The sequence below is a fragment of the Desmodus rotundus genome, chromosome X (genome assembly GCF_022682495.2).
Source record: "Desmodus rotundus isolate HL8 chromosome X, HLdesRot8A.1, whole genome shotgun sequence".
NCBI classification, from domain to species: Eukaryota; Metazoa; Chordata; class Mammalia; order Chiroptera; family Phyllostomidae; genus Desmodus; species Desmodus rotundus.
The window spans coordinates 100,612,640-100,640,126 of record NC_071400.1 but is presented as its reverse complement, the minus strand read 5'-3'; the positions used below and the strand labels follow the sequence as shown (position 1 = coordinate 100,640,126).

The following is a 27,487-nucleotide window of genomic DNA, read 5'->3' as shown; positions in this document are numbered from 1 at the left end:
TGGGGCGGGGCCCCCCGGCAGCTGGAATCGCCCCGGCGGGCGGGGGCGCCAGGGCGGTGGAGACCCGCGCCCGAGGGGCCGGGCAGAGGCGGGACTGTGCTTCCGGAGAGCGACCAATCGCCGTGCTCGGTCCGCTGGGCCTCCCGGGGCTGGTGGAGCCACTCTGCCAGAGAGAGGTGGGGAGGTGGTGGGGCTGGGGACACAAGCGTCCCGGAGCTACAGCCTGAGGGAGCGCGCAGAAGGTGCTGGAGACCCAGTGGTGTGGGGGCGTGGAAGCCTGGTGGGCGCGGCTGGGGACCCGGGAGGGGGCGAGCGCACAGAGGCTGCCGGAGTGCAGAGAGGCGGTGAGGTGCGGGGGCGGGGAGCGCAGAGGTGGACCCGAGCGGAAAGAGGTAACCGGGGGACGCTGCGTGCCGAGCGAGCCGGAGGGGCGGGACGCAGCGGGCCGTACGGGACTGGGGAGCCCGGAGGAAGTGCAGCGCCAGGCGGAGACAGGGATGGCTCCGGGACGGATAAGGGGTGAGGGGAGCCTGGCAGACAGACAGAGGAAGAGGTGTGGGGCGCAGGGGTCACGGAGGCGGCCGGGGTTCAGCGGAGGCCAGATGACACGGAGCGAGGAGTGGGCTGCAGCTGATCTACGGGTGTGTCTCACAGGCCTGGAAGTCAGCGCGGGTCCCCTGGAGACTTTGCTGCTGCTAGGCCCGGCTGGGGGCGCGAGAGTCCACCCAGCGCGTCCAGGCGCACGTCGGCCCCTCGGCGCCCACGGCGCGCGGAGCCTCGGACCATGCCGGGTGAGTGGACGAGCGAAAGCCCCTTCCATTCAGCCTGCCTTCTGGCGCGCGAGAGATTACTCTGCGCTGGGGAGAACCCCGCGCTGCCCCACAACCAGCCCCAACCCCTCGTTTCCCATTGTCTGCTTCCCCCAACGCCTCCCAAGTTTGGAGAGGCTGGCGGCGCCCGTTGCAGTCGGAGATGTGCACGTTCCAGAAGTTGGGAGGGCCGGTTTGCTGCCTGGTCGGGGCATTCAGAGTTCACAATTCTCCTTCTGCAAAAAGGAGCTCTGGGGGTTTCAGTGGGCAAGTTTCTTGGCCCAAGCGTTGCAGTCTCTCAGATTCTCAGGGAGTGGAAACGGATGGGGAGGGCTCCTGTCCCCCAAACTCCGGGAAGGCAGTGCCTTGGGGTTCTTGTGAGTTCAGACCCCCGCGCATACGTAGTTATTCCGATAAAGATCTGCGGTTAAAGGCTCCGCAGACCGACAACTCCAGACAGAGGGCGCAGGGCTTTGGGTCTGTGGCCAAGTCTAGTCCCCAAGGGCTCAAGTTCATTTTTATGTGTCTGCCCTTGGATTTTGGTGAACGTCGGACTTGGACAGTTGACTTCCGAGGCTTACACTTGGCACTTGGACCCGAGAGTGACATTGGTCGGTTTGCATCCTTGAGACGGGCCCACTCTTGGCTGAGACCTGATCATGTACAACCAGTTTTTTGCTTTTTTTTTTTGTTTTAAAAGTAGGTTGCTTTGGATCCAGGGGAGCAATGTGATATATCTCCAAGCGGCTTCTGTGTGGTGTTCCTCCGGTCTAGACGTAGAAAGGGACGTTTGGGGGGCAGAGGAAGAAGGGCTGTTTCCCTGAGAGCATGGGGGCAGAAAGGAGGTTCTGTTCCACGGCGCACCTGGAGCTCTCCGGAGTGCAAAACCACGCTGCCCCCCAAGCCGGCGGGACCCACAGAATGGCGGCATTCAGCCCTGGACCTGTGGACACACCTCTGTCAGCCCCGGGACGTGCCGTACCCAAGACGCCACGTAGGTTCTCAGCTGCAGGAAACAAAACCACCTTTGAGCGGAGGGCAGAGGCGAGGAGGAAGCTGCTGGTGTTATTGCAGGGGCCGGCTGGAAGATGCCTTGAGTGGAGGCCAGGCCACGCAGAGAAATAAACATGTCTCACGGATTTGTTACGAAGCTCACGGACACCACGGAACATATCTTTCTTTCGTCTTTTTTCCTTTTCACCTGGGTTTGGAGCCCAACGAGAAAGGTTGTTTCCTTCTTCCCACGCTGCGTCCCGGTGCCAGGCCCGGTGCAAAGGCGTCCCGGCAAAGCAGTGGCCTTGGACAGTTGGATAATTGCTCTGTCATTGGCCCCTTCTTCAAGGCAAGGCCATATCAATAATTTTCATCCTCCGTTTGATGAAACTGCACTGATCTGTCTTTGCATTTGGGATGGAGCTCCTCCTAGTCATGGATTTCCGGCGTTGTGTACGAGCCCCTGGGGGCCAAGCTAAAGAGCGTGCCTTTGAGTCTTGGGTCTGCGGTCTCGTCATTGTATTCGTAACGTGGGCAGTCGTGGTCCATCGTCAGCACAGACAGCTGAGTTGCTGGATAACCCAGCCCTGTCTGTCTCCTTCCGGGGGATGTGGCACCTCTTCCCCGCTGCCCTTGGCCTTGTCTTTGCCCCAGCACCTCGGCCACCGCGGGTCCGCGCTCTCCTAGAAAGGGACCACAGTGCTGTTTTCCGCCAGGTGCTGAAAAAAGTCCACGGCTGCCTATTTAGGGGACAGATAGGTAAACGGCTGCATGGAGGCAGAGACAGATGATGCTTGTTAGATAAATGGGGGATGGATGCATCCTGCGTGGGAGATACATAGAAAGATCCGTGATAGATAGGCAGGTGATAAATAGCACATACATATATAGACGGAAGGTACATGGATAAATACATGATACATAAATGGTACATGATACTTAGGTCATAGCTAGAAATGTTTTGAGTTGCAGACTTGACGCTCACAGCGGAAATGTCAGAAATGCTTATAACGTCTTAATTCAAGCGAAAAAAGAAAAAAAATCGAACAAAACCCCAAGCCACCAACAGTATGCAGACAGACTCCTGTTGGAACAGGCTTGCTTGGGAATTTTACTCCGATGGCCTGTCCCTGTCGAGGCGTCAGCCGCAGGGAAACAGAGCTCGGAAGCCGCCTCGGCTTGTCACAGTTCGCCCGTCCGTGAGTCTGTCCGCCTGCTCCGAGGGCTGCCGGGCCCCAGGCGCCTGGGGCCTGCAGCGGGGGGCGCTCGGATCTTCGACAACTGAGTTCTGTGTGTTCCGGCGAGTGCTGCCTGCTGTGCATTTTAATGTCATCCAACCGCCCGGCCGCCTGCACCAGGCACAGATTTCTCTTCCTGCTGTCACCTCTGTCCTGGTAACCAGCTCCTGGGGGCCCAGAATCCGGTGTTTGCGAGTCCCTGTACCGGCTGACGCCCCGAGTGTGCACTTGGAGTTAAAACATTGCCGTGGATTACATGTGCTGTGTGCCGGCCAGTCTCTCCTGTGGAGACAGGAAACGGAGAAGTTTTGGTGAAGGAAACAATGTATTTTCCTTCCCCCTCCTCTCCTCGGCTTCCTATACCTCGGGGTTGCCGTCTTTCCAAGGACGGGTTTGTGCAGGGTTTAAAGATCACAGAGCACCATCCTTTCGAGTTGGGCAGGGGGAAGCCTCATCGGAAATCAGATAGTCCAGTTCTTGCAGCATCTTCTTCTTCGTTTCCTTGGACGATTCAAATATCGGAGGTGAACTCTTGAGGCTTCGATGCGAAAGGAAAGAAAGAGCCGTAGCAGTGTATATCCACATTATCTTAGCCGCAGGGCACTTATTTTGTTTATTTTTATATATTGATTTGAGAGAGAGGAAGAGGGAGAGAGAGAGATCAATGGTTGTTTCACTTACTTACGCCTGATGGGTTGATTGATGCATTCACGGGTTGATTCTTCCGTGTGCCCCATCAGGGATCGAACCCCCAACCTCCCTGTATGCACATGTCATTGTAACCAACCGAGCTACTTGGCCAGAGCTCGGAAGTTTTCGCTGTAGTCCGGTTGACTTAGCCTCACGCCTACGGTTGCTTCGAATTCCCCGAGTGTGGGTGTGGGTGTGTTTACATGGAAGTTCATACATGAACTCTTGCCAGCGAACACTGGAGAGCACTGAGCAGCCACTGTATGTGAGTTGTGAAGCTTCAGCGAGGAAGGGGCGCGCCCGTCACCGGCGCCGTCCCACGCGATGTGCCCGGAAAGTAACTGCTGGCTTTGTCCTCTGTGTCCACAGTGGCGGACCAGGCATTCGTCACGCTGGCCACCAATGATGTCTACTGCCAGGGGGCGCTGGTTCTGGGCCAGTCCCTGAGGAACCAGAGGGCGACCCGGAAGCTGGTGGTGTTGGTCACGCCTCAGGTGTCTCGGCTGCTCAGGTAAGACTGGGAGACACACCTGTGCCCAGCTGGCTGCTCCTGTAGAGGGAAGGTCACCCAGACGTTGTCCGCGGTCCTGGCCCACTGGCCGGGATGGAATGGGTGGATTGGTGATGGATGGGTGGGCGGATGCAGGCATGCACGAAGGATCGATGTTGTAGATACGTATCAAGACTCTTAAAGGACCCTCACCCTCTACCGAAAGGACCCTCAAGCATTATTCAAGTAGAGGACTCCATCCAGGTGTACGCCCCACGTTGGAGCGCGTACACAGGATAGTGTGTGTGCTGAGCGCTCGCTGTTTCAACAGTGGAAATGTGGAAGTCCGTTCGGGGTCGCAGGGAGCTCGGGAAGCAGCCCCCACGAACTACGTGAAAGATTCAGGCCTGCGCATCCTCCTTTCCCATTTGGCTCCACAGAGTTTTTCAGGATGTAGAATAGACCTCTGCATCCTCCTGCGCACGTGTCCTTGGGTTGGGCTGCTCCCCATACGTGTCTGGTTGGCTGACCACATGTGCAGCTACAAAGCTCGGGTCCGTGTCTCTCCTGATTGGTGTGAGGAGAAAGGCTGGATGCAGGGAGCTCGGCCAGGGACGGCAGGTGTAGCAACCCGGCAGGCATCAACAACAGGTTTGTCATGGTGACCAGATTCTTGGGTTCCTCAGAGCTGAAAGTGCTGGGTCAGCGTGCTGGCCACGTGGATGGTGGACGTTCATTTGGCACTACTGTGAGCTCCCTGCACACGCTCACTCATTGCCCGCTCTCGACTCGTCTTGGGTTGGGTGTTGGGGTTGCTTTGGTCTTCCCCCCTTCCCCAAGACTCCTTGGGTAGGAGTGGTAGACTTAAGATTCCCGTTTCCTCTGGTGTCATCGTTTCTCAATGCTCCACATTGCCACTTACCACCCACAGCGACAGCCCGTGCGTTGTCCTATAAAGTCTTTGCTATTGAGGGTCTGAGGAAGGACAGGGGAGATTCTAAGGTGGAGAGGACATAGCGGGTACAACGCACGGCCAGGCGAAGTGGTCACCGCGCAAGGCGGTGGACTCAGCGTCTGCAGAGGGAAGTGCTGGGAGACACGAACAAGAGAGAAGCTATTTCCTGCCCTCGTGGCTCTTGTTTCCCGGGACCCGCTGAGGGCTCATGGCGAGACCTAAGTCAGCGTCGGGGGTTGGGGGTCTGGCTTGCTGTGGCGTGGCTTGAAATTGTGGGGTGACCATGATGGCATCATCCTGAGATCCATAAGGACGTTGCATGTCCACGTGCATCCGATCACGTGCACAGATGCCCGAGCCCGTCAGCCCAGTTACCACAGAGTGATAACGTGTCACCCCAGAGTGCGGGACGGTCCCCACTTGGAGAGAAGCACGGGAAGGTGCTGCCCGATTTTCGTAAATGGCGTTCATTCACTCAGGGCCCCATGGATTCCTTCTGCGTGCTACCAGCTGACCAAAGGCACCTCGGTTTAGCCGTCCCTTTGAAGAGGCAGAAAGAGACAATAGAATGTTACTTTCTTTGCTCCTCATAAAGCGAACTCTCTGGAAGTGGGCTGGCTGCAAGAACGCAGAGAACCATGGGAGTTAGTGATGTGAAGGGTGAGGTTTGGGGTTGCCTCCTGGACCCCAGACAAGGCACCCACTTCCTGAAGCTCGTGGGCTGAGAGTACGGTGTGTGGAGAGCCTTCGATGCCCTCTGGGGCCACGTGGGGTTAGGAGTGTGTGCATTTTGCTCCCCCCGCTGAGTGGAGGAGGAGGCGAGGGCAGGCGGCCAGCACCCTACTTAGAAGCAGCACGGTTTCAGGAAGTGTGTGTCCCTGCAGGGATGGTCCAAATGATTTGGGGGAGCTTTGAGGGAGCCACTGAAGGGCGAAACTTATGACTCTCAAGGCATTAACATAAAATGCATGGAAAGGGAGAGAAAAAATACAAGTCTCACAATGAGAGGTGGGGAAGGATTACAGAGAAGAAGAAAGTATGATCAAATTTTTGTAAAGATTTTATTTATTTGTTTTTAGAAAGAGGGGGAAGGGAGGGAGAGAAACATCAGGTGTGGTTGCCTTTCGTGCGCCCCCTACTGGGGACCTGGCCCATAACCCAGGCATGTGCCCTGACTGGGAATCGAACCAGCCAACCTTTGGTCCACGGAGCCACACCAGCCAGGACAAAAGTATCATAAATTTTAAAAGGAAAAAGTAACCAAACCTGTAGGATTCAATTCACACATATCAATGGTTGTAAACAAGGGGGATGGATTAAAACCCCATTTTAAACACGCTGTTTCTCCTCAAAAATCTTTACCGGTGGGTTTTCAATGTCCATCGCTGAATCTTGACCGCAAAAGTTATTACTGTGGTGTCTGCTGCAGTGATGGTAAGTTTCTGTTTCCCTCCTTCCTTCGACATTTATTAGTTGGAATGTTTCTGTAAAGAATAGCTGTCCTTCTCCCTTATTTACTTACTCATTTAATTTTGATATCAGCACAGACCCATGAATATTGATTTTCCATATCGGGCTCCTAATTGGTGCTGTTGATCAAATTCTTTCAGCTGTGGCCACTGGGAGCTTCCTGGTTGGTTCCTTATATCCTTTTGACATGCTGTTAGCCTTTTTCTACCTCTTCCTTAATTTTTCATCCTCACAGGATGTTGTAGGCTGTGGTGAAATAATATTTAAGCAAAAATGAATACATGAAAGAGAGGCACATTTCGTTTTGAGAAAGGGTAAACGGTCTTTCCCCATTTGACTCTCCAATGTATACGCAACTAACAACTTGTGTTCTGAATACGGAAAGCAAACACTGGCAGACATTGCAGCGAACATCGGTCGGTTGCTACCTGCTCACTGCCACCCATTCTGCAAACAGAGGTGCCTTCCTAAGCGCTAACGCAACTCAATCTCTCTTAAGACAGTTCTGAACAGTTTGTCCAGGCTGTTCAAGTTTGCATGCTTTTTGAGCATGAGTGAAAAAGTGTGCAAAACTCTAAGGCATCTATGGGAAGAAAACAAAGCCAGGCCCTGAGCTGGTGGCTCAGTGGGATGGAGCATCATCCCGTACACCAAAACGTTGCAGGTTCGATCCCCAGTCAGGAGGCATAGGCGAGGCAGCCGATCGATGCTTCTCACATGGATGCTTCTCTGTCTCTCTCTCCCTTTCTCTCTTCCTGAAATGAATGAGCGTCTCCTTGGGCAAGGATTAAACAATAAAAAGAAAGCCGGGCTACCAAGGCTGCACAGAGTATGGAGGGAGGGATTCAGACTCCTATTCCCTGTTTGTGAGCAACAGCGGGGGGTTGCACATATGAGCGTTGAAAGCACATATTCCCAGTTCAACGCTATCCAGTCCTCCTGGTATTCGGCAAATGTCTTTCCCAGGCTTATCCTCTCCGAGGTGTTCGATGAGGTGGTCAGCGTGGACCTGATAGACAGCGCAGACTACGTCCACCTGGCCTTCCTCAGGAGGCCTGAGCTTGGCGTCACCCTGACCAAGCTCCACTGCTGGACGCTCACGCACTACAGCAAGTGTGTGTTCCTGGACGCGGACACCCTGGTGAGTACGGTCACTCTGAGGCGGTGGTGAAGAAGTAGTTCTCTGCACACGCAGAGAGGCCCGAAGGAAAAGGAGGACAAAGACACAAGCAGAGTAATTATTTCCCCGAATGCAGCGCAATCTAGGAAGCCGAGAGGGGCTGGACAGAACTACCATTAGTGGCCAAGCTCTCAAATGCAGCTGATTACATTATATTCACGTACAAAGCTTTCCGTTGCTGAGTGTCCGCCGTCTTACTGAGCACACTGGAGAGGCTACCCAGTTAGTGTTCTGGACACCATGCGGAACCTTCAGAAACTAATTTACTTGTAGAGACACCGGTATCCCCATCACTTGGGGTAAACGGAGAGCACTCTGAGACTCACGGTCCTCTCCACCCCTTCGTGGTGGGGCATACCCTTTCCCAGCAAATTTGTTTTTTCAGAAGGAGAAACAATGTACTTTAAATTAAGTGTCAAAATGTAGCACAGTAAATACATAAACCAGTAACATTTTTGCCTGTATCAAGTATTGTGCACGGGGCATAAGTCTATGTCTTACTGTTTGTTTTTGTTTTTGTTTTTGTTTTATCCATCTGGTGACAGGTTTGTTAACACAGCATCACCCCCAACACGTATGTGGTATGGTGTGTGACATGTCACATTGTATGCCTTTGCAGAGAGTACAATGTCACTACAAGATAGGGATTTTCCAGTTCTGTAGGACCATCGTCACATTCTGCGTCCCTCACTGGCTAAAATGTTAGGCGCACAGGACTGTACAGGGTTAAGAGAAAAAAGTCACTCAGGTGCAGGTTGTTTCCCCCGTCACCCGACAGTGTCTGGCCCATCCTCCAGCCTCCCCTGCATCTGTCAGCTGCGAACCGCAGCCGAGAGGCACGTGGCTACAGGTCCCCGCGTTCCCTTCCGCCAGGTGCTGTCCAACGTGGACGAGCTCTTTGAGAGGCACGAGTTGTCAGCGGCCCCCGACCCCGGCTGGCCGGATTGCTTCAACAGCGGGGTCTTCGTCTTCCAGCCGTCCCTGGAGACGCACAGCCTGCTGCTGAGGCACGCCACGGAGCACGGCAGCTTTGACGGTAGGTGGCGAAACCCACCGAACATATCTTGTGTCCGTAGAAGGAGTGACCCCCCACTCCCGATCGTGCAGAAGAGGTCGGCAAACCTTTCTCCACGGGGCCAGGTTGCACCTAGTTTAGCGACGTCTGTTGGAAATATTTAAGTCCGCACTTGCCCACTGAAACTAGCCACCAAATGTGCGTGGCTGTGTCTCAATAAAACTTTATTTATAAAAAGTGGGGCAGACTTCAGCTGGCCACCCTTTGCTGTGGAATGAAAGGGGAGAATTCAGTTGAGCCCTCCAGGAGCCCACCATTTGACTGAAGGGGCATTAACAGACGGCAAAATTGCTAGAGCTTTGGTAGTGGAAAAAAATATGGGATATCGATAAGAAGGAGGAATTCACGAAAAGGGTGGGAAAAGCATCGTCACTACAAGATAGAATTTGCCGTGGGTGGAGTGGGGAATTTTGAAGACGGTCGGCAATTTTGTTGTTAGTCCTTTGGCCGATCGGAGGAGAATTTTGGAGAGAATGTGCATTGTTAAAATAGTGGTTTGCTATTAGTGGTACGGGTTCGTGGTATTTGCTTCAGAGTATGAATGGTATTAACAAATGAACGCCAAGGGTTAGAGCCCTCCCTGGAGACCACGGTCACGCTTCAGCAGGCGGAAGCGGGGACACGGAGGTGCCGACCTTGAGTGCCCTTCAGACCCGCCTCAGGCATCAAATGCCTGGGTCCCGAGCTGTTAACGTCCCTGCGTGTCTGTTAGGGGCCGACCAAGGCGTGCTGAACAGTTTCTTCAGCAGCTGGCCGACTGCAGACATCCACAAGCACCTGCCTTTCATCTATAACCTGAGCAGCAACTCGGCGTACACCTACAGCCCCGCCTTCAAACAGTGAGTGCCCGCCTCCCGCCCCCCACCCCTCTGTGTCCTCGGTTCCCAAAGTGTTGCCCGGGGAACCCCTGGGGGTTCCGCGTAGCTCCTGTGCACCTCTACGGAGACAAGTGACACAAATAATTGTGTGGGTTCCCTTTGTGGTGTGGTGCATCTGTCTGGATGGAGTCCTCCAGGACAAAGCTGTTGGTCCTCCGTGATTTTTAAGAACGGCAGGCACTCCTGGGGCCAAGGAGGTTGAGCTCAGCTGCGGCGGGCCACCTCGTCGTAAAGGAACATGGGGAATCTGAAAAGAATCTGGCACATGAGTCAGTGTGGGGCACGCACAAGCAACAACCCCCGCCAGGGAGCAGGCGTGCTTTGGGCGTGAAAACCTGGGACCCTTTTTAACGTACAAAGCACACGGGGAAGGCAGGCAGATGCAGAGAAAATGTGGTATTGGCATTTCATCGGAAGGCAGTTACAGGGGGAAAAAGGTGTTTATTAAGGTGCTGGGGGGAACCTTGGGTGGGAACGCAGCCTGGTGCAGCCACTGTGGAAAACCGCAGGGAGGTTCCTCAAACAGTTAAAAGTGGAGCTGCTATACAAGTTAGCATTTCTACTTCTGGATGTTTGTGGGCAGGAAACAAAAGCACTGTTTTGAAAAGACGTGTGCACCCCTATGTTCATGGCCGTATTATTTAAAGTAGCCAAGATGTGGAAGCAAGCTGCTGGGCATCAGTAAGACAAGTGGGTAAAGAACATGCGGTACATACATACAATGGAATATTACTCAGCCATGAAAAAGGAAGGAACTCTTACCCTCTGTACCAATAAAGGTAATGCCTGGACCTAGAGGGTAATATGCCCAGTGAAATAAGCCAGCCAGAGAAAGACAAATACCGTATGATTCCACTTACATGTGGAATCTCAAAAAGAAATAAACAAACAAGCAAAAAAAAATAGCAACAAATTCAGACACAGAGAACAAGCTAATGGTTGTCACAGGGGAGGAGCTGGAGGAAATGGAATGAAAAAAAAAAACATAAGAAATAACTAACCGAAGGAAAAAATAAACAAAGAAAAATGTCCCTGGGTGTTGGCCATGGTGATAATGGATATAATAAAAAAAGGCTGAGCAGGGAGAAACTGATAAACTTGTTAAAGAAGCCAGTCCTTTTGAGGGGCAGCTTGCCTTCTGAACTACAAAACTCACCGTTGGCTCTGCCCCTGTTGTTTTGAGAAGATGAAGAGCTTGCCTCCTATAGCATCTGTGTTTATAAAACCCTTCATTTACTGTTTCCAGTTTGGGGGATGTTCCCCATGGGTTACAGTTACATTTCCCGGTATTTGCAAACTGAAATGCTCCCAGCGTCCATCATGTTTTAAAAATAAAAGAAGAAATAATAAAGAAATAACCCCAAAACATTATCTTTAAGCCATCACTTCTGGGTTTTGCTTGAATAACTGCGAGGGGACGTCGTGGTGATTCCACTCAGTCCATGAGCTGTAAGACCTGTCTTGGACGAGCCCCGTGGCTGTTGGTGGCTTTTCGTGCGTGTCTGCTTGGGGGCCCTCGGGGAACCTCTGTGTGTTTCCTCCTCAGGTTCGGCTCTGGCGCAAAGGTGGTGCACTTCCTGGGGTCCGCCAAGCCGTGGCACTACAAGTACAACCCGCAGACCGGCTCGGTGTCGGCGGAGGGGTCCGAGTCGGCCCACCAGTACCAGCTGTCCTTTCTCAACCTCTGGTGGGACATCTTCCACCGCAGCATCCTGCCTCTGTACGGAAGCGTGCGGGACGCGGAGGAGCACGCGGCAGCCACACACACAGTAAGGGCGGGCAGCCGGTGCCCTGGAATGCAACAGTTGCGAGTGGAGTCAGGAATATTGTAACAATGTTGCACACGGGCAGATGACGCCTGCAGTTATCATAACGGTTACACTGTGAGGGACACCCATGTTGAATCACTGTGCTGTACACTGAAAAATGGCATAACATTGTATGTCAACTATCCTTTAATTTAAAAAGTATCTAGCCCTGGCCAGTGTGGCTCAGTCAGTTGGAACATTGTCTCGTTCTCCAAAAGGTTGCAGGTTCGATTCCCAGTTAGGACACATATGGGAAGCAACAGATGGCTATTTTTCTCCCTCTCTCTCTACCTCCCTCTCCTGTCTCTTAAAGCACATCCTCGGGTGAGGGGAAAAAAATAAAAATCAAATTACATTTTGAAAACTAAAGCAAGAGTTGGGAACGGACAGAAACTCTCCAGCATCAACACCTAGTGTATTTCCGGCAAATGTGGCCCCTTTCTCTCTCCCCAGAGTGTATTTCAGACAGAAGGGTAATAAAGGCAGAGGTGACCTTTTGGGACTCAAAATAGTGACTCTTAATTGAGCAGAGATGCTGCGGCCTTGTACAGGACTGGTGCATGAATAATGCAGAAAAAATGAATTATTTAAATTAGCTGCTTCATCAAAGGATAAGTGGCTAAAGGTGACTGATTCCCATGTCGTTCGAGGAGGCATCATTGAAATGGCAATCAAAGGGAGCTCGTGAGGAGGAGTTTTAAAACTTGTTGACGCCTATTTGGTGGGAAAAAATAATATATATATTGCCAACCCTGCATGCTCTAGATCGTGAAGAGTCTGCTGCCAAGGTGGATGCATTTGCCTGGCAAAAGGCCGTTTGAAATTCGGTCGCTGGAATATGTCGCCTGATGAATTTTTAACCAGCAGACTTCCCGGTAGAGGGACATTTGTTTTATTGTAAATTTACTGAACACGAGTATTGGAAACTAAATGTGTAGCTTGAGAACTCGCAGAGAATTCCCCGTGGGCCGGGGCGGGGGGTGGCCTACGGTTTTCCTGTGTGGCGCATCTCCCGGCTGCTTTTCCAGCAGAACGGGCCCTTTCTCTGCTGCTGGGTCGTGGGTGAATAGGAATGCGTTTTTGTCTGTGTTTTCGGCTGGGCACTGTGGGCCGAGGGCTGTGCGTGAACAGCATGGAGAGGTGCAGTCTGCACCGCCCACAGGTGTGCTGGGGGGCCCTTGTCACCTGGGAGGCAGCGGCTTTCTTTCTCAGGGGCCACCTGGCACCTGTGTGTTTCGTCACGGGCGACTTTGTGAGTGGTCTCATCGCCAGGAGTCCTTCAGCCGTGGGGCTACCCTGCGTCGACGGCCAGAGGGTGGCATCTCACGCTCTTCCTTTCAGAGCTCCTGGCTGTGGATGCGGCCTGCTCAGGTTACATGTGGGTTTTGGGGGTGCCTTCCACAACGGCAGCGTTCCTGGGGTGAGCTTACGTTGAACAGGTGGTAGCGCTGGCCGCACAGAGAATGGGGTGGGTCTTGGCCGCCCGAGAGTTGAAAACAGGTCAGACCCGCCTACTAAGTGTGCCCCATTTTCCGTGCAGGCTTGTGTCGGCGGCACGGAGGGGCCGTGTGCGCCCGCGGCACCTGGTGCTGAAGCGCAGTGTGCGAACTCCCCGGCGGGGACCAGCTCGCCTTGGCCTGGTGAAGACCCAGTGGAGCCACCCCTGGTAGTGAGTGAGGCCCCACCCTCACCTGAAAGAGGCCATTCGGAAGACGTGAGTACCTGCACGCCACGCACTCAGGTGTGGTGGGCAATCAGACATGGGGTCCCCTCGTGCGGTCTGGCAAAGCTGCAGATGCTTTGTGCAGTTGGAGACGGTGGCAGATCCCGCAGTGGGCGCCCCAAGATATCTGCGTCCCCATCCGCCAAACGAGAAATGCTCCCCTGCATGGGGACAGGGGCTTTGCAGGGCCCTGTGCTGGCTGATCATCTGTGAGGGAGACAGATACATCATCTCTATGTTGCACACCTGAGAGGCGTTGCTTATCACATCACCTGTCACTGAAATGTACATTTGAAAGAAGCAAAGGACCAGGGACGGGGGGGAGGTGATCCCGATGGCCCAGGTGGCGGTCGGTACCATCCCAAGGCTGCTCGGAAGGGGGAGAGGTGAGGGCGCAGGAAGGAGGTGGGACCAGGGCAGCTGAGGGTAGGCGCCAGGCTGGTGGCTTTGTTGGCTGCGGACGCTGGAAAAGGTGAGGTGACCAGTCAGCTGCAGGAGCCTGCACGAGGACCACAATGCTGCTGACCCCTGGGTGTTACCCCGGGGAGACCCGCGAGGGTTGGGGCGTCTGACTTGCGGAGCTCTTCGGGTCCCCGGGGTGTGGCCACTCGTTCCAGGAAACTCACACACACACCTAAGCACAGGTGTTCCTTCTGATCTCGGTATGGGGGAGCCCCGAAACTTTGCGGTTGGAAAGGGGACGCTTTGGGCTCCCGGCTGGTCAGCAGCCCTGCGTGTGGGAAGGTCGGGCCAAAGCCCCAGCTCAAACAGGACACGTGCGGGTTAATCTCCTCCCACCTGCCTTTTCCACAGAGGCTGTAGATTTCTGTCCTCGGACAAGGAAAGGCACACCCCGTTTGCAAAACAAAACGTTCACTGCGGCGGCTGCTTCTCCACCCTGATTTCTGAGCAGACACACTGGATGAATGTGTGCTGTTGAAAGATTTCTCGTTTTCAGTCCTCACGTTCAAAGTCCCTTAGATTCTTGCTAAAACTGTTAGGGGGTCATGGCGGGTGGGGGCATAGCTTTGGGGACAGGGTGGAAGGAAGGTCCTGTGTGCCTCGGGGTTTCAGATACTTCTCCAAAGTCTGTTTCTTGCTGATTACAAACAGCCGGCGTTTACATTGTAGCAGTTGGTCCTGTGGAAGGCACCCGGTACTTGACAAGCATATGGAATCAATTTTGCTCAGGCAACTTTGCACTTTAATCGATTGTGAGTTGTGATTTCAGCGCACGCCACACCGTTTGGAAAGACCCTCCCGTTTGGACAGGGGAGACGGAGGTGGTAGGAAACGAACTTTTTTTTTCTAGTTTTTCATTTCTTCTCCCCACCGCCTCCGCCGCCCCCCAGGGTCTGGCCCCAGGAATGCCTGCTGGGAGTTAAATATAGGGCAAGTCGAAGCTCCAGGAATGCGAAGAATGTGGGGTTGAGCTCCTGTGCTGTGTATAGAGTTGCTCTCTCTTCCCCAGCTAGGAGCCAGGCCTGCAAGGACACGTCGAAGAAAAACCAGACCGAGCCAGGGCAGAGCAAAGAGCAGACCACCAATATCCGTCAGAAAACCATTTGCGATACACTCGTGACTTCGATCAGTGTTCTGTTTTCAGGGGAGAGCAGAGCTTTGAGGTGGGAGTCCCTCGGTGGGAATCAGAAGGCAGAAATGGGCCTTTTAAGAAAGGTCCAGACATCTAAGAGTTTTTATCAGTTTATGGGAGCCAATCCGATGCCCATGGCTGGGAAGCAAGACCTTGACGGTGTGAGAAAACGCTTTGGAAAATGGCAGTTTTGCGCCTTGTTTTTATACGTTACAATCAGGGAGAAGGCCTAAGGGGATTGCATGAAACCCGTGAGTGATTGATTAGGGAGGTGGGAGGAAGCAAGGTGGGGACACCTCTGCGATTGGATAACAGGTAAAATGGTAGACACGCACTTTGTACCCACAGGCGGGCACAGGCTAGTTAGCACTAAACAATTAACATGCTATCAATAGCAATGAGGGGATGTGTGGTCTCAGCTTGGGCCCCGGGGTTTGGGGCAAAGGGACATTATCTGACATTCCAAAGGTGTGTTATTGTCACAGGTGCAAAAAGACAATACACAGGACGTTGGTCGGGGAAGATTCTGCCCTAGGCCAATGCCTGCTTGCCGCCATGGCCGGCTTTGCTCTCAGAAGCTCTCATTTCGGACCCTCCCATGTGGTGTCTGCGTGGGCAAGACCGCCTCGCTGGCCGGCCTGAGCTGCTCAGGTGTCCATCGCGGCTCCTTCTCATCTTGAAAAGCAAGCTGGCTCGGGACTTGTCTTGTAAAATGTTCGGTGACCCCAGGAGGGGTTGGGGAGGGGGAAGGCGTGCCTCTGGTCCCCGAAGGCGCTGGGGGTGAGGGGGAGCAGAGCACTTTGGGGGCTTTTTTTGCAAAGCAAATCCCACTAAATGGGGAGGATAGGGACCCTGCTCCCCCCGACCCCCACGGAGCCCAGAGAGGGTCAGGGGTAGTGAAAGCCAGGACGTGAAGTAAACACTTTTAGAGAAGGAAGCAGAGACTGCAGCTGAGAGCCCCACTTGCAGGCAGGACACAGATACTTAAAACGTGGACGAAAAGACAGAATACGGGAAAAACTACTTTACACTTCCTGCTTCCCCCGCCGCTGCATTCCGCTACCCCCGGGTCCCCCTCCCTCTACGCGTCCTGTGAAGAAGGAGGGTGAGGGCGGGGGGCTTTTAAACATGTCTGTCGCTTGGATATTTTATGAGGAGTCTGTAAAACCGATGCAGGCCAGACGCTTTTACAGGATCTGAGATATATTCAGTATTTCGTCCTTTCTGCTCTTGGGCCTCTTTGGAATTAATGATGCAATGCTGCTGCCACCTACTGGCCGCTTGTTGCATTACGACTCTGGCTTCTTCCCCTTCTCCCCACTTTAAAAAAAAAACTTTTTAACCCAGTGCAGGGCTAGGGGAGGAGATGGGGGAATATATATTTTTTAACTTCTTCATTTTTCTTTGTTGTTTTTCGTTCCCCGCCTGCCCTTGATTCACAATATGCTTTTTTATTTCGTTTTTGCATCTTATTTTTAATAACGCTTTTTGTTGGAGAAAGATTCCCAAGGAGGAGAGGGGGCGGAGAGGAGAGTGTGGGTTCTTTCTCCGGGAGGGGAGAGGGGCTTGGTGCGCCCAGGTGCGGCAGCCCCGAGGGCTGGGGGCTTGGAGCTTTGTCTAGGTGGTTGGGGCCGCTGTGGAGCCAGGTTTCGGTTGCCGCTGTACAGGCTGCAGCTGGCAGCGATGTTATCTGTGGGTGCAGGGTGCGGTGGGGGTTGTGGTCTGGTGTGGCCTGTTCTGTAAGTTCCCGGAGCTGCCGAGCCTTCTGGGCATGTGCAGGAATTTTCTAGTCCTGAGGACACGGGGTCCAGGCAGCGCTGGGAAACCGGGCCTGAAACGGGAGCTGTTGTCTTATTAACTAGTATCACTCACTAGGGTGCACCCCTCAGCGCCGCCAACGAAATTCAATCCTGCAGCAGAGTTGTGAGTCAGGTCTATTTTTTTTTACTTTTCTTGTTTTTAATGTATATTTATTTTTAGAGAGAGAGGAAGGGAGGGAGGACGAGAAGGAGAGAAACGTCAGTGTGTGGTTGCCTCTCATGCGCCCCCTACTGGGGACCTGACCAGCAACCCAGGCATGTGCCCTGCCTGGGAATTGAACCGGGGAACCCTTTCATTCTGAGGCCAGCACTCAATTCACTGAGCCACACCAGCCAGGGCCAGCCTGGTCTCTTTCAATGGGCATATTAATGACGTGCCTGTATCTTGCTGAGTGAAGCCCTAGTTGGTGCGTTCTCTCGGGGTGCATGTCACAAATCGTGTGCAGGCACCATTTGTGGGTGAGTCCTTCTGTTGGTGCACTCTTTGGGGTGTGGACTAACCCCGACATCACCACCAGGGGCCAGCTGGTGGGCTTCTCCTTGTCCTGTGCAGCTATTTCTGGAGGGCTTGTCCCCACGCTGGGGCTGCTGGGTCAGGGCGTGCCCACGTTTACCCTTAACAGCATGAAGTGAATGATAAAACTTGAGTAGATGGTGCCGAGGGTGTTCTCAGAGGGGTGCGTGACCCAAGGAGCATGGGGGTGTCTCTCGGTGGGGGTTTCATTTGCACGAGGGAGATGAGTAACGGGCTTTGCCAGTTCTGCGGAGTCATGGCACAAAGCAACAGACAATGACTACATCCCGTAGGATTCCATTCCTGTAAAATTATAGAAAGTTCAACGTTATCTTCAGCGAGAGACAGATGAGTGGTTTTTGCGGGGGGGCGGGGGGATGGCGCAGGAAAGCGGGACACAGAACAGAGGAAACTTTAAGGGAAAAATAGATGTTCACTCACGTGGGTACCTCAAAATGTGCTGAATGGTGTGATTTAGCTGTGGTCAGTTTATAGGATGCGTATTATACCTCAGTAAACCCACTGGCCAAACAAATTTAAAGTTGCTGTATGTTCTTCGCAGACTGATCTTATCGTCACAGAATATTTCGACTGAAGTTTATTGCCTTGAAGCTTTGTTTTGGTTAATATTCATTTGGTATATCTTATTCTATATATTTTTTTTCTCTCAATCTGTCTTGTGTTCTTATGTTTAAGATGCTACTTTTTTCTTTTTCTTCTTTATTGTTGTTTCCAAGTACAGTCGTCTCTATTTTCACCCCACCACGCCCTAGGATGTTACTTTTTAACAAACTTAGGATGGGGTTTTCTTTTTCTTTTTATCCACTCAAATACTTCTGGCCTTCCCTTGGATACTTTGTTGCCATTTTACGCAATTACTGGTATATTTATGCCTAAATCTGTCTCTTGGTTTGCTTTCCATTATTACGTGTTTTAAGGATATTTCTTCCTCTCTTTTCTCGTTTTCCTTTGGACTCATTATGTACTTTATTTATTCCATTGGAGCCTCTATTTACCTATCATTCCCGTTACTTTGTGTTTTAAATGCTTACTCAGAGGTTCCAATGTTCACTCCTCACTTCCTGTATTCTGATAAAATTCTAAAAATAAAAAAAAAAACTACGTTGATGCTTTCTGGCCATTGAAGAATCCCAGAACTGCAGTGGGAGTTGGAAGCTCTGAACCACATTGTCCTCATTCAGCGAGCGTTTATTTTATTTTAGTTTAGTTTTGGGCAAGAAGTTTCCCTAGAGGTGGTCTGCCCATCGCAGGCAGAGCTGGCGTGAAATGCGTTTTTTTCTCATTGCTGTGCGGCTGGTCTATTTCTGGTCCCTGTCTCGGGGGATCCCTAGGAAGACCTCGTGGTGTTTGGAGGGCCCCTGTGCGTACACCTCAGCGTTGTGGGGTCCCCGCTGCGGAAATGTCTGACCGGGTTCCCAGCTGTAGTTCTCGGTGGGCTCCAGGTGAAACCAGATGCCAGATGCCCTTATTCCATACACATGCTTCTTCTATATTTTGTGTCTGTAGTTGGTCAAGTCTGTTTAGCTGATTTCGGTGGGCAACTTCATAGGAACCAAGTGGCTTCGCCAATTGCTGAAAATGCAGATGCCCCACTTTCTCGAACATCTTCTTGCATTGAAGCTTCCCACCCCCTTCGGCAGCACGAACTTTCACAAGATTGTAGCCCATGGTGCAGAGAGGGGCTTCTTTTTCATTTCCTTCTACATGTATCTGTTCGGGTCCTGCGTTTGAGTCTCTCTGCCAATTTTATGTTCCTTCCCCAAGGAATCTGGCTTCGTGACATTGTCACCGGCTTTTCTCTTCCCCGACTCAGACTCTTTCCGAGTCTGAGCTCCTTTGTCCTCTGAGCCAAGAATCCTCTGCACCCTCCCTGGTCCCTGAGTCTTTTCTCTCAAGAGGACCCTGAACTTGAGGCTGCTGCTGCATAGGGGGATGAAGCAGGGACACCGTTAGTCCCCAAACAGTGAGTGCAGTTTGCAAAAGTCCCTCGCCCTACACGTGGGTTCCCAGAACTGGCCACACTTACCCCAGAGGCTGAATTTGCACCAAACGGTGGTTACATTCTTGTCTTCCTTCTAACACGTTTCTGTTTGGAAAAACGTCCAACAAGACGGTGGAAAAGTAACGTAACGGACAGCTGTATGTATATGTCCTTCACCCACGTGTGTTAGGTGTTTACATTTTGCCTCCTTTGCCTGCTCTCTCTCTCTCTCTCTCTCTCTCTCTCTCTCTCTCTCTCTCTCTCTCTCTCTCGTGCGCGCGCACACACACACATACACACTGTCTTCTCCGAATCACTTGAAAGTCGGCTTCCGACGTCAGGAAGCCGCAGCCTGAATCCAGGAGCAGGGAGGTGAGGGCAACAAGGAAACCCATTTATACCACCACAGAGCAGACAGGCCCCACACCCATGCAATGCCGTGCATCCTGGACGAGCCCAGACTTAAATCCGTCTGGTGTCCACATGTCCTTCCTCTTCTCCTCACGCTGCTGGAGCAGACGGCTGTGTCAGGGTCCTCCGCGTGCTTTCAGTGAGTGGATGTGTGTGCTGTCAGCGCCGGGGGTAAGAATTCGTCCCTTGTGCTGTGTCTCCCCCACCAGGGGGACATCAGGAAGCGGTGTCCTGTGTGCGCCCCAAACAAAGATGCTAACCCGGCACTCTGCCCTCCATGTCTTCCTTGTCTTCCCCAGTTTTCTTCCTGGAGGAGGAGAAAATAGCAGGGTGTCTTCAGGGAAGCTGCACCCCTTTGCCTGAAGGCTTGGCTAACGTGCTTTTGTTATTTTTCTTATAACAGACGATAAGCGAGCCTGATGCCGAGGCTTCCATGGGAGTGACGTCCGACCTGGTCTCAGCACCTTGCCCCGGCTCCACCGACATCACACAGACCCCAGGCCCCTCGGTACCCCACCTGTAAACACTCACGGGTGCCCGTCTGTCTGGGGGCGGTCTTGTCATCTCAGCCTATCTGTGTCCTCCGACTGTGAAGGAATATGCCCTGTGGTTTTCGTCTGCATCCTGTGACCTTTCTTTCTTTTTAAAAATTTTTAGACAGAGGGGAAGGGAAAGAAAAAGAGCGGGAGAGAAACATCATGTGTGGTTGCCTCTTGTGCGCCCCCTACTGGGGACCTGGCCTGCAACCCAGACATGTGCCCTGACTGGGAATCGAACCGGTGACCCTTTGGTTCGCAGCCCATTCTCAGTCCACTGAGCCACCCCAGCCAGGGCAACAAGGTATTGAGATTAGTCTCTTCACTGTGCAGGTGCAGAAGGCAGCTGTTTTTCTTCTCAGATACCCACTGCACCCTTCCCGTGTGTCCCGGGCCATTCGGCCTTTCTCTTCCATGTTTGGGAAGAGTTAGAAAAGAAAGCAGAGCATCAGTGTGGCAGATCCGTATCCCTTCGCTAGAAAAGAAAAATCAGTAGGACTCCAGAACCAGGCTTGACATTGGTATTTCACAAGGATCGATGTCCCTGGCTGTTTTCCTAAATCTACCTTCTTTTATCTGTGTCCTCTGAAGGTTGAAGCCAGACAGACTCTTCTTAGTTAAAAATGACCTGTCCATGGAACATCGCAAGGAGAGAGAGTTCCTTCCTCTGGCGGACAGGCTGTCTTAGCAAACTGTCCCGTAGGCACTCGCTGGGAGCCAACGGAACTTGTCTCTGACAGTTGCTGTCGATCCCGGCCCCCCAAACTCATAGGCTCCCATCCTGTGTCAGGCATGCCGGTGCTCGAGAGAAGCCGGGATCTCAGCCCTTGTAGACAGAGCAGAAAGACCGCCCGTGGGACCTGTTCATCATCTCTCGTTCTCACCGGGAAGAGTTTTCTGCCAGTTTGGTTTACATGGCAGTTCTCTGTCGTCTAAACCACCCCAGACTAACCCACCCCAGACTAACGGTTCCTGTTATGTTTCCAGCATCCAGCGGCTCACACAGGAGGTGGCCCATCAGAGGCACCTGTAGAACTAAGCCCGGAGCCCCCAGAGGACGTCCCCGGGGACCCCAGCCCTCAGGATGCATTGGAGGTGACAATTCAGTCCTTTGCTTGCTCAGGGCTCCTGCTGCTGGGTGCTGTCTGCTATGTGACCTCGATTTCCAGCCACACTTTGTTGAAATCTAGAGTCTGCCCGCCTCTCCCGGGCCTCTGGTCCAGGTGTCTTCTCTCCAGCGTTGGCCTGGTGGCTGGCTCTGTTTCTCTCCTGTCCTGAATAATCACACCCTATCTCCCTTCCAAAGCTGTCTGGCAGAAGTTCATTGAAGTTAAGGAGCGATGCTGTGTTTTCTTGTAGAGAGAGCAAGCTTGGAAATCAACACTCACAGATCCGTGGTCAGAAATGATTCCTTCTCTAAAAGCTGGAGAATTAGGGGTGAATCCTTGGTCCAAACCAAGCATGCGGCAATTTCTTCTTTAAGGATGAATAAGAGTCCTTCCTCACCCTTCCTCACCCTTCCTCACACCTGTGATGTCTTCATAAACTTCCCTCTCTCCGTGCATGCATTTAATGAGAGCCACTGCTGATATTTTTTTCAACAATGATTTAATAACACAATTTGCTCTTTAAGTCATAGGAGCTGTAGCTTTGTAGCTGGGTGTCGGAAGCGTGTACTGAATGCGTGTCTTCGTCTATTCGAGCGGTTGTGTCAAAAATGTCGGAGCCTGGGTGGCTGTCAAGGAATACATATTGAGGTCCCACCCTTCTGGAGGTGGGAAGTCCAAGATCAAGGCTGCAGCAGACTCAGTGTCTGATGATGATCCCTTTTCTGGTTCATAGACGGCTGTCTCCTCGCTGTGTCCTCACCTGGTGGAAGGGGTGACGGAGCATTGTGCGGTGTCTTTTATAAGGGACCCTGATCCCATTATGAAGCTCCACCCTTATCGCCTCCCCCAGGCCCCTCCGCCCAATGTCATCACCACAGAGGTCAGCTGTCCGCCTGGGAGATTGAAGGAAGACACGAACATTCACTCTCTAGCAACGTCTGTTTGGGGAAAGACCAGCGACAGGGTGCATAGTGTCGTTTGCATGAAGCATTCCCCAGAGTCGAGCCTGGCAGACAGCGTGAACGCTTTTTTGCCCTCTTTTCTTGTCCGTCTAGTACAATGCCAAGGGCGCTGTTCAGATGTGGCGTCTGAGCTCTTGGTGTCAGGGTTTCTTCTGAGAGGGTGCTGGTGAACATGTCCCACTGGGGCTTTCTCCTTCATCATCTCTGGCCCTTGAATCTCGATTTTGTGGCTCCGAGCCCTGGATGCAGAGCTGTGAGTGGGTACCGTGGCTGGGGAGTGGCCTCGTTGGGCACATCTGTCTTGGAGGGCTCAGCGGCGTGGTAGGTGTGGGAGCTCAGGGGAGTTCATTACCGTTTCTGAGCTTACGCACGATGAGCCAGCTGTAGAGACGCGGGGCAGGACACCTGAGAGTGGTCTGGGAGAAACCTTAGATGCTTCCGGGCTCTTCCAGCTGAGCTGCAGGCCTGCCCGGCCACTGCCAGGGGATGGCCCTCAAAGCGATCTGGTGATGTGGGCGTGGTGAACCCCAGGGCACAGAAGGACAGATCGGTTACCGGTTTGCTCAACTGGGTTGCGTTGACATTCTTTCTCTTGCGTTGCGTGTTCACCATGTGGTAGATGACCCCAATTTGGGATTTCGTGTGATGCTGTTGTAGAAAGTCAGGGCATTTTTTTTTCTTGGACATTCCGGGCGTCTTGCTCCGTGGACGATGCAGTCACCACCGTTTTGTACCGAGAGCCAGGGAGGATCGGGAGGGATGAGTCCCGTTAATGCCTAAACGTTTTGATGAGCAGGAACTCCCCGAGCCCACGTGTGCGAGGGGTTGAGTTGGGAGCGATTCTGGAAAAGACTTTTCGCTCTGGCGTGTTACTTGATGGATTAGATGGCTGCGTTGGAACAGAGTTTGGGAGGGGAAAACGGAGAGCAGACCCTCTGTGAAGACACTTTAAAGCCACTGTGGCAAATAACTGGAGACAGGGATGCCGATTTAGGTCGTGGGCGTCCGGTAGCCTCACAGAGCACCTGAGTCTGTTTGTGTCTGTGCGTGTGTCAATTATTATTTGTCATCGACACGTGCACGTTTTAGAAAGTCTCTTTATAATCCTGGGTGACGAACATTTAGAGCACACATGTGTACTGTTTTCATCGGAGCGCCTGATAGGAGCAAGGTGAGTGTGTGTGCGTTCGCTCCCTTGTGTAACCATTCAGTCTCTCCCGAGGGACGTAGCAACCCTGCCGTTGCAAAGAGGGCACTACTGAAGTTCCTACTTAATTAGGGTTGGCAGTAAGTCCAAAATATGATACGCTTTATTGACGTAAAGTGAACGTTTTCTTCATTTTTCATAGTTCGAAGGGTGAGATTTGCTTGATTGTCTGATTATATACGGTGATCCAAAGCAGGATTTTTTAAATAAAGATTAAAAAATTATTTTTAGAGAGAGAGGAAAGGAGGGAGAAAGAGGGAGAGAAACATCACTGTGTGGTTGCCTCTCATGCGCCCCCTGCTGGGGACCTGGCCCACAACCTACGCATGTGCCCTGACTGGGAATCAAACCGGTGACTCTTTGGTTTGCAGGCTGGTGCTCAACCCACTGAGCCACACCAGCCAGGGTGAAAAACAATTCTTAACAAAAGCCAAACACATGTGCAATTACATTTCATAACACTTAGAAAAACGTAGGCCCTGGGAATCCAATACCCGCCTCTGAGAACTGAGGGGCGTGGGTGGAACGGGCTGCGTGTGGGTGGTTCCCAACCTGTCTCCTGTTGTACTGTGTTCCCCAGGTCGGCTTGGCCGTCTCGCTTTCCGAGATTTCCATCGAAGAGAAGGCCAGGGAACTGAGCCCCGAGGAGGAACGGCGCAAATGGGAAGAAGGCCATATCGACTACATGGGCAGGGACGCATTTGCCCGAATTCAGGAGAAGCTGGACCGCTTTCTGCAGTAGCCCGGGCCGTCGAAGGGCCTGCTGCGTGAATGCTTCCTTCTGTCCTTCCACAGGGAGACGCGGTCCCACCAGGTGCCTCTCTTTAGGGCGGCCGATGACGGTCGCCTAACTTGAGTGCCTCTCCAAGACAAAAAACCCAGACCGAAGCGCCCTGCTGACCGAAGCCACCCAGCCGTACCTGGCTTCCTTCAGAGACCTGTACGGTGTCCCTTTGTCAGCAAGAGTAGCCGGGAGAAACTCGTGGTGGGCCCTGGACCACCGTCCCGCCTGACGGGGCTGCGGACAGCTGCCACCGTGTTCATCCTGAACAGCTCCGTGCTGGCTGTTGCTACCTCAGTTCCAAACAGCCTCGCTGTCCTGCAAGCCATATCACCTCGGCTCTTTCGGGAGAAGGATAGTCAGGGATAGCATTATTGAGAACAGCCGTAGGGACACAGCCTGAGGTGTGTGGGGTGGGCGGTGGCCCACCGTCCGAATAATGCCGTGAATGCGTCCCACGGAAAGAGTGTGGCTGCTGTGTGCTGTGGTGCTGGGGTAGGAGAAAGGGAAGCCTGAGCCGGCACATGGGAGAGGGAAGCAGTGTGAATGAGGAATATCGGAGTCGGGTTCGGCCACTCCGGAGAAGAGAATTCGTGTTGGTGGGCAGTGGTGTCGTGGTCCACAGGCCGACGGACCGCGTTCAACACGCAGGTCTGTTTTTGCATCCTCATCTTGCTAGACAGCTGCTAACGCACTTGATTGAAATTTCGCGACAGCAACGCGGTCTCCCTTCCGGTGTGTGCTTGTGTGCGTTCTGAGAGAGCAGAAGAAAAGTTGGTATTCCACACAGTGAAGGAATGTGGCTTGCCTGCCTTTTTCTGTAGTACATTTAAATTACCACAGAGGTTTCCAACATCGCTGGTAATAAGTAAGGTACGTAGACTAGGGAAGCTGCCTTTTTTGTAGCATTTGGCTTCATCTACCACCCATCCATCCATCCATCCATCCACCTTCCATTTATCTATCCATTATTCATCTATCATCCATCCAAGCACTCATCCACCCATCCATCCATCCATTCACCAACTTAGTTACCCACCAATATATCCATTTATTCATTCCTACATTGGTCCATTCATCCATCCATCATCAATGCAATATCCATCCACCCACCCACCCATCCATCATTCATAACCATTCATCCGCCCATTTACCTAACTACTAATCCATCCACCCACCCATCTATCAATTCACCCACTTGTGCATCCATCCACCCACTCACCCATCCCTCCCAAAGCTCACTGAGGTCTCCGTACATGGGAGGCACTGGGACATGTCCCACTACAGGGCAGGAGAAGTTCAAGGACATTTTGATGACCTCCGAATGGCATGCATGTAAGAAGTATAAGACGGTTCTGAATAATTCCAGGGCCAGAGTCTGGACCACACAATGTCAGGACGACAGAATTGATACAAGCTCAGTCCCTGAGAGATGGGATTCAACCTGCACTATTCCTAACACTTTGGTAAAAAGAAAGGATTTTTTTTAAACCGTTTTCTTGTTCTAGAAATGCTTACTTTGGGGGGGCAGAAAGGAGGAGCACGGGCAGGAAGAGGATTTCCAGGTACATTGATTTGGCCAGGTGGGTTAAGATGTGTGATGTGTAGCTTTACAGCAAGAAAGGGTAGAACTTTTCTTTCTCTAACTGCCTTGGCTGAAGCCCGCTGACACTATTGCCTGGTACGTACTTGCCCATGGACAGTCGCGGGCTGGGAATTTCTGGGTGGAATCGCAAGCAAGCTGAGGCGGAATGCATTGCTCTCGGCCACCCGTGCTGCGGGTGGCAAAGCAAGCCAATTATCCTGATTTTACAGAGCTGTGTTGTTTAGAGTTCACAGCACAACAGTGCCTTTGGGTTGGTTAAAAGCTGACCAGCTTCTATACCAACTCTTCCCACCATCCAAAGAAACAAAAACTGGACTATGATTCGTGGCAGAAAGTACGCCTGTTGAAACGCAATGGTGCAGCTCCAGATACACCCAGTGTGTGAAACGTGCTTTGCAGACAAGCCATTTTCTTATGAGTTTAATAGCAAAAAAAAAAAAAAAGGGCTAATCGTAGTTCAAGAAAACTCCAGTTGACTTTATAGCAAAATAATGAGCAGAGAATCAGGAAGTGAAACATGACAGTCCGATGTTCAGGGGAAAATTAAGAGAATACCACGTAGGGAGTCGGCTAGTGTGCCTGTGCACCTTTGAGTGAACATTAGCACCGAGACCTTCACAATGCTGCGCGTGACGAATTTAAGTTCATTTTCTCTTCTTGTTGGCCCGTTTATATTGTTCTGTAGCTTCTGCATATAAGTGAAATCATATGGTGTTTCTCTTTGAAGTATTTCACTGAGCGTAATACCCTCTAGGTCCATTTATGCTCTCAAGCTGGTAAGATTTCCTTTTTCATGGTTGAGTAATATTCCATTGTGTATATATGTACCAAAGCTGTTCCATCTACTCCTCTACTGATGGACACTTGAGCTGCTTCCAAATTTTAGCTGTTTCCAATAATGCTGCAATGAACATAGGGGTGTGTGTATTCCTTCAGAACAGTAGGGTTTCTTTAGATATATACCCAGAAATGGAATTGCTCAAGTGAAGTCCAACACAGGGAATATAGTCCCTAATACTATAAAAACTATGCTTCGTGCCACGTGGGTGCTGGAAATATTGGGAGGATCAGTTTGTAGTGTATATGATTGTCAGAACACTATGCTATCCATGTGAAAACTAAGACGAAATAATATTCAATGTACGCTGTCCCTGGAAACGTTTTTAAAATAAATTCAAAATTCAACAAGAACAGAACCTGTTAAAATATTGGAGTGTTTTCCAAGTTTTTAAGGTTGCACAGGAGTTCATTCCTCTAGAGATGGTACGAGTCATCTACCTGGCAAGCGCTCCTTTACCTGGCTGGACACACACCCTCACCTCCTTCTGGGAACGCCTTCTTCATGGCCCCTTCCTGGACCGATTCAGCCCGCGTGCCTTAGCTACCCGGCCTCTGCAGATGTTGAACTTGTCGTTTTGCATACTGCTTCCTTATTTTTTCACTCACACGGGCCATTTGAGGGGTGGAATGATGAAAGAAAGGCCACCGGAATTTAGTGCAGAGCACCTGGGAAGGGCCAATCTTGTGTGCGCCTCCTGCGGCGGGGGCTATTGGCAGCTGCCAGTGTGCCCTGCCTCAGCATCGTGCCCGTACGCAGGCCACGTAGCGAATCAAGACCCTGTGCACCGTGTAGGGA

The 27,487-nt window shown here is 52.2% G+C and overlaps 1 protein-coding gene across 4 annotated transcripts; it reads left to right on the top strand.

The window, feature by feature from the left end:
- On the top strand, nucleotides 1-27,037 carry LOC139440243 (glycogenin-2-like). Of its 4 annotated transcripts, none has more exons than XM_071220297.1 (8): nucleotides 1-129; nucleotides 655-791; nucleotides 4,100-4,241; nucleotides 7,612-7,786; nucleotides 8,699-8,861; nucleotides 9,613-9,739; nucleotides 11,325-11,547; nucleotides 24,045-27,037. In XM_071220297.1, the coding sequence occupies exons 2-8, from the start codon at nucleotides 785-787 to the stop codon at nucleotides 24,204-24,206; spliced, it is 999 nt and encodes a 332-aa protein (XP_071076398.1). In that variant the 5' UTR covers nucleotides 1-129; nucleotides 655-784; the 3' UTR covers nucleotides 24,207-27,037. The 4 variants fall into 4 exon arrangements, with proteins under 4 accessions (XP_071076398.1, XP_071076397.1, XP_071076399.1 ...); XM_071220296.1 differs by having other exon boundaries at nucleotides 116-242; XM_071220298.1 differs by lacking the exon at nucleotides 1-129 and adding an exon at nucleotides 242-280.
- Nucleotides 27,038-27,487: the final 450 nt, after the last annotated feature.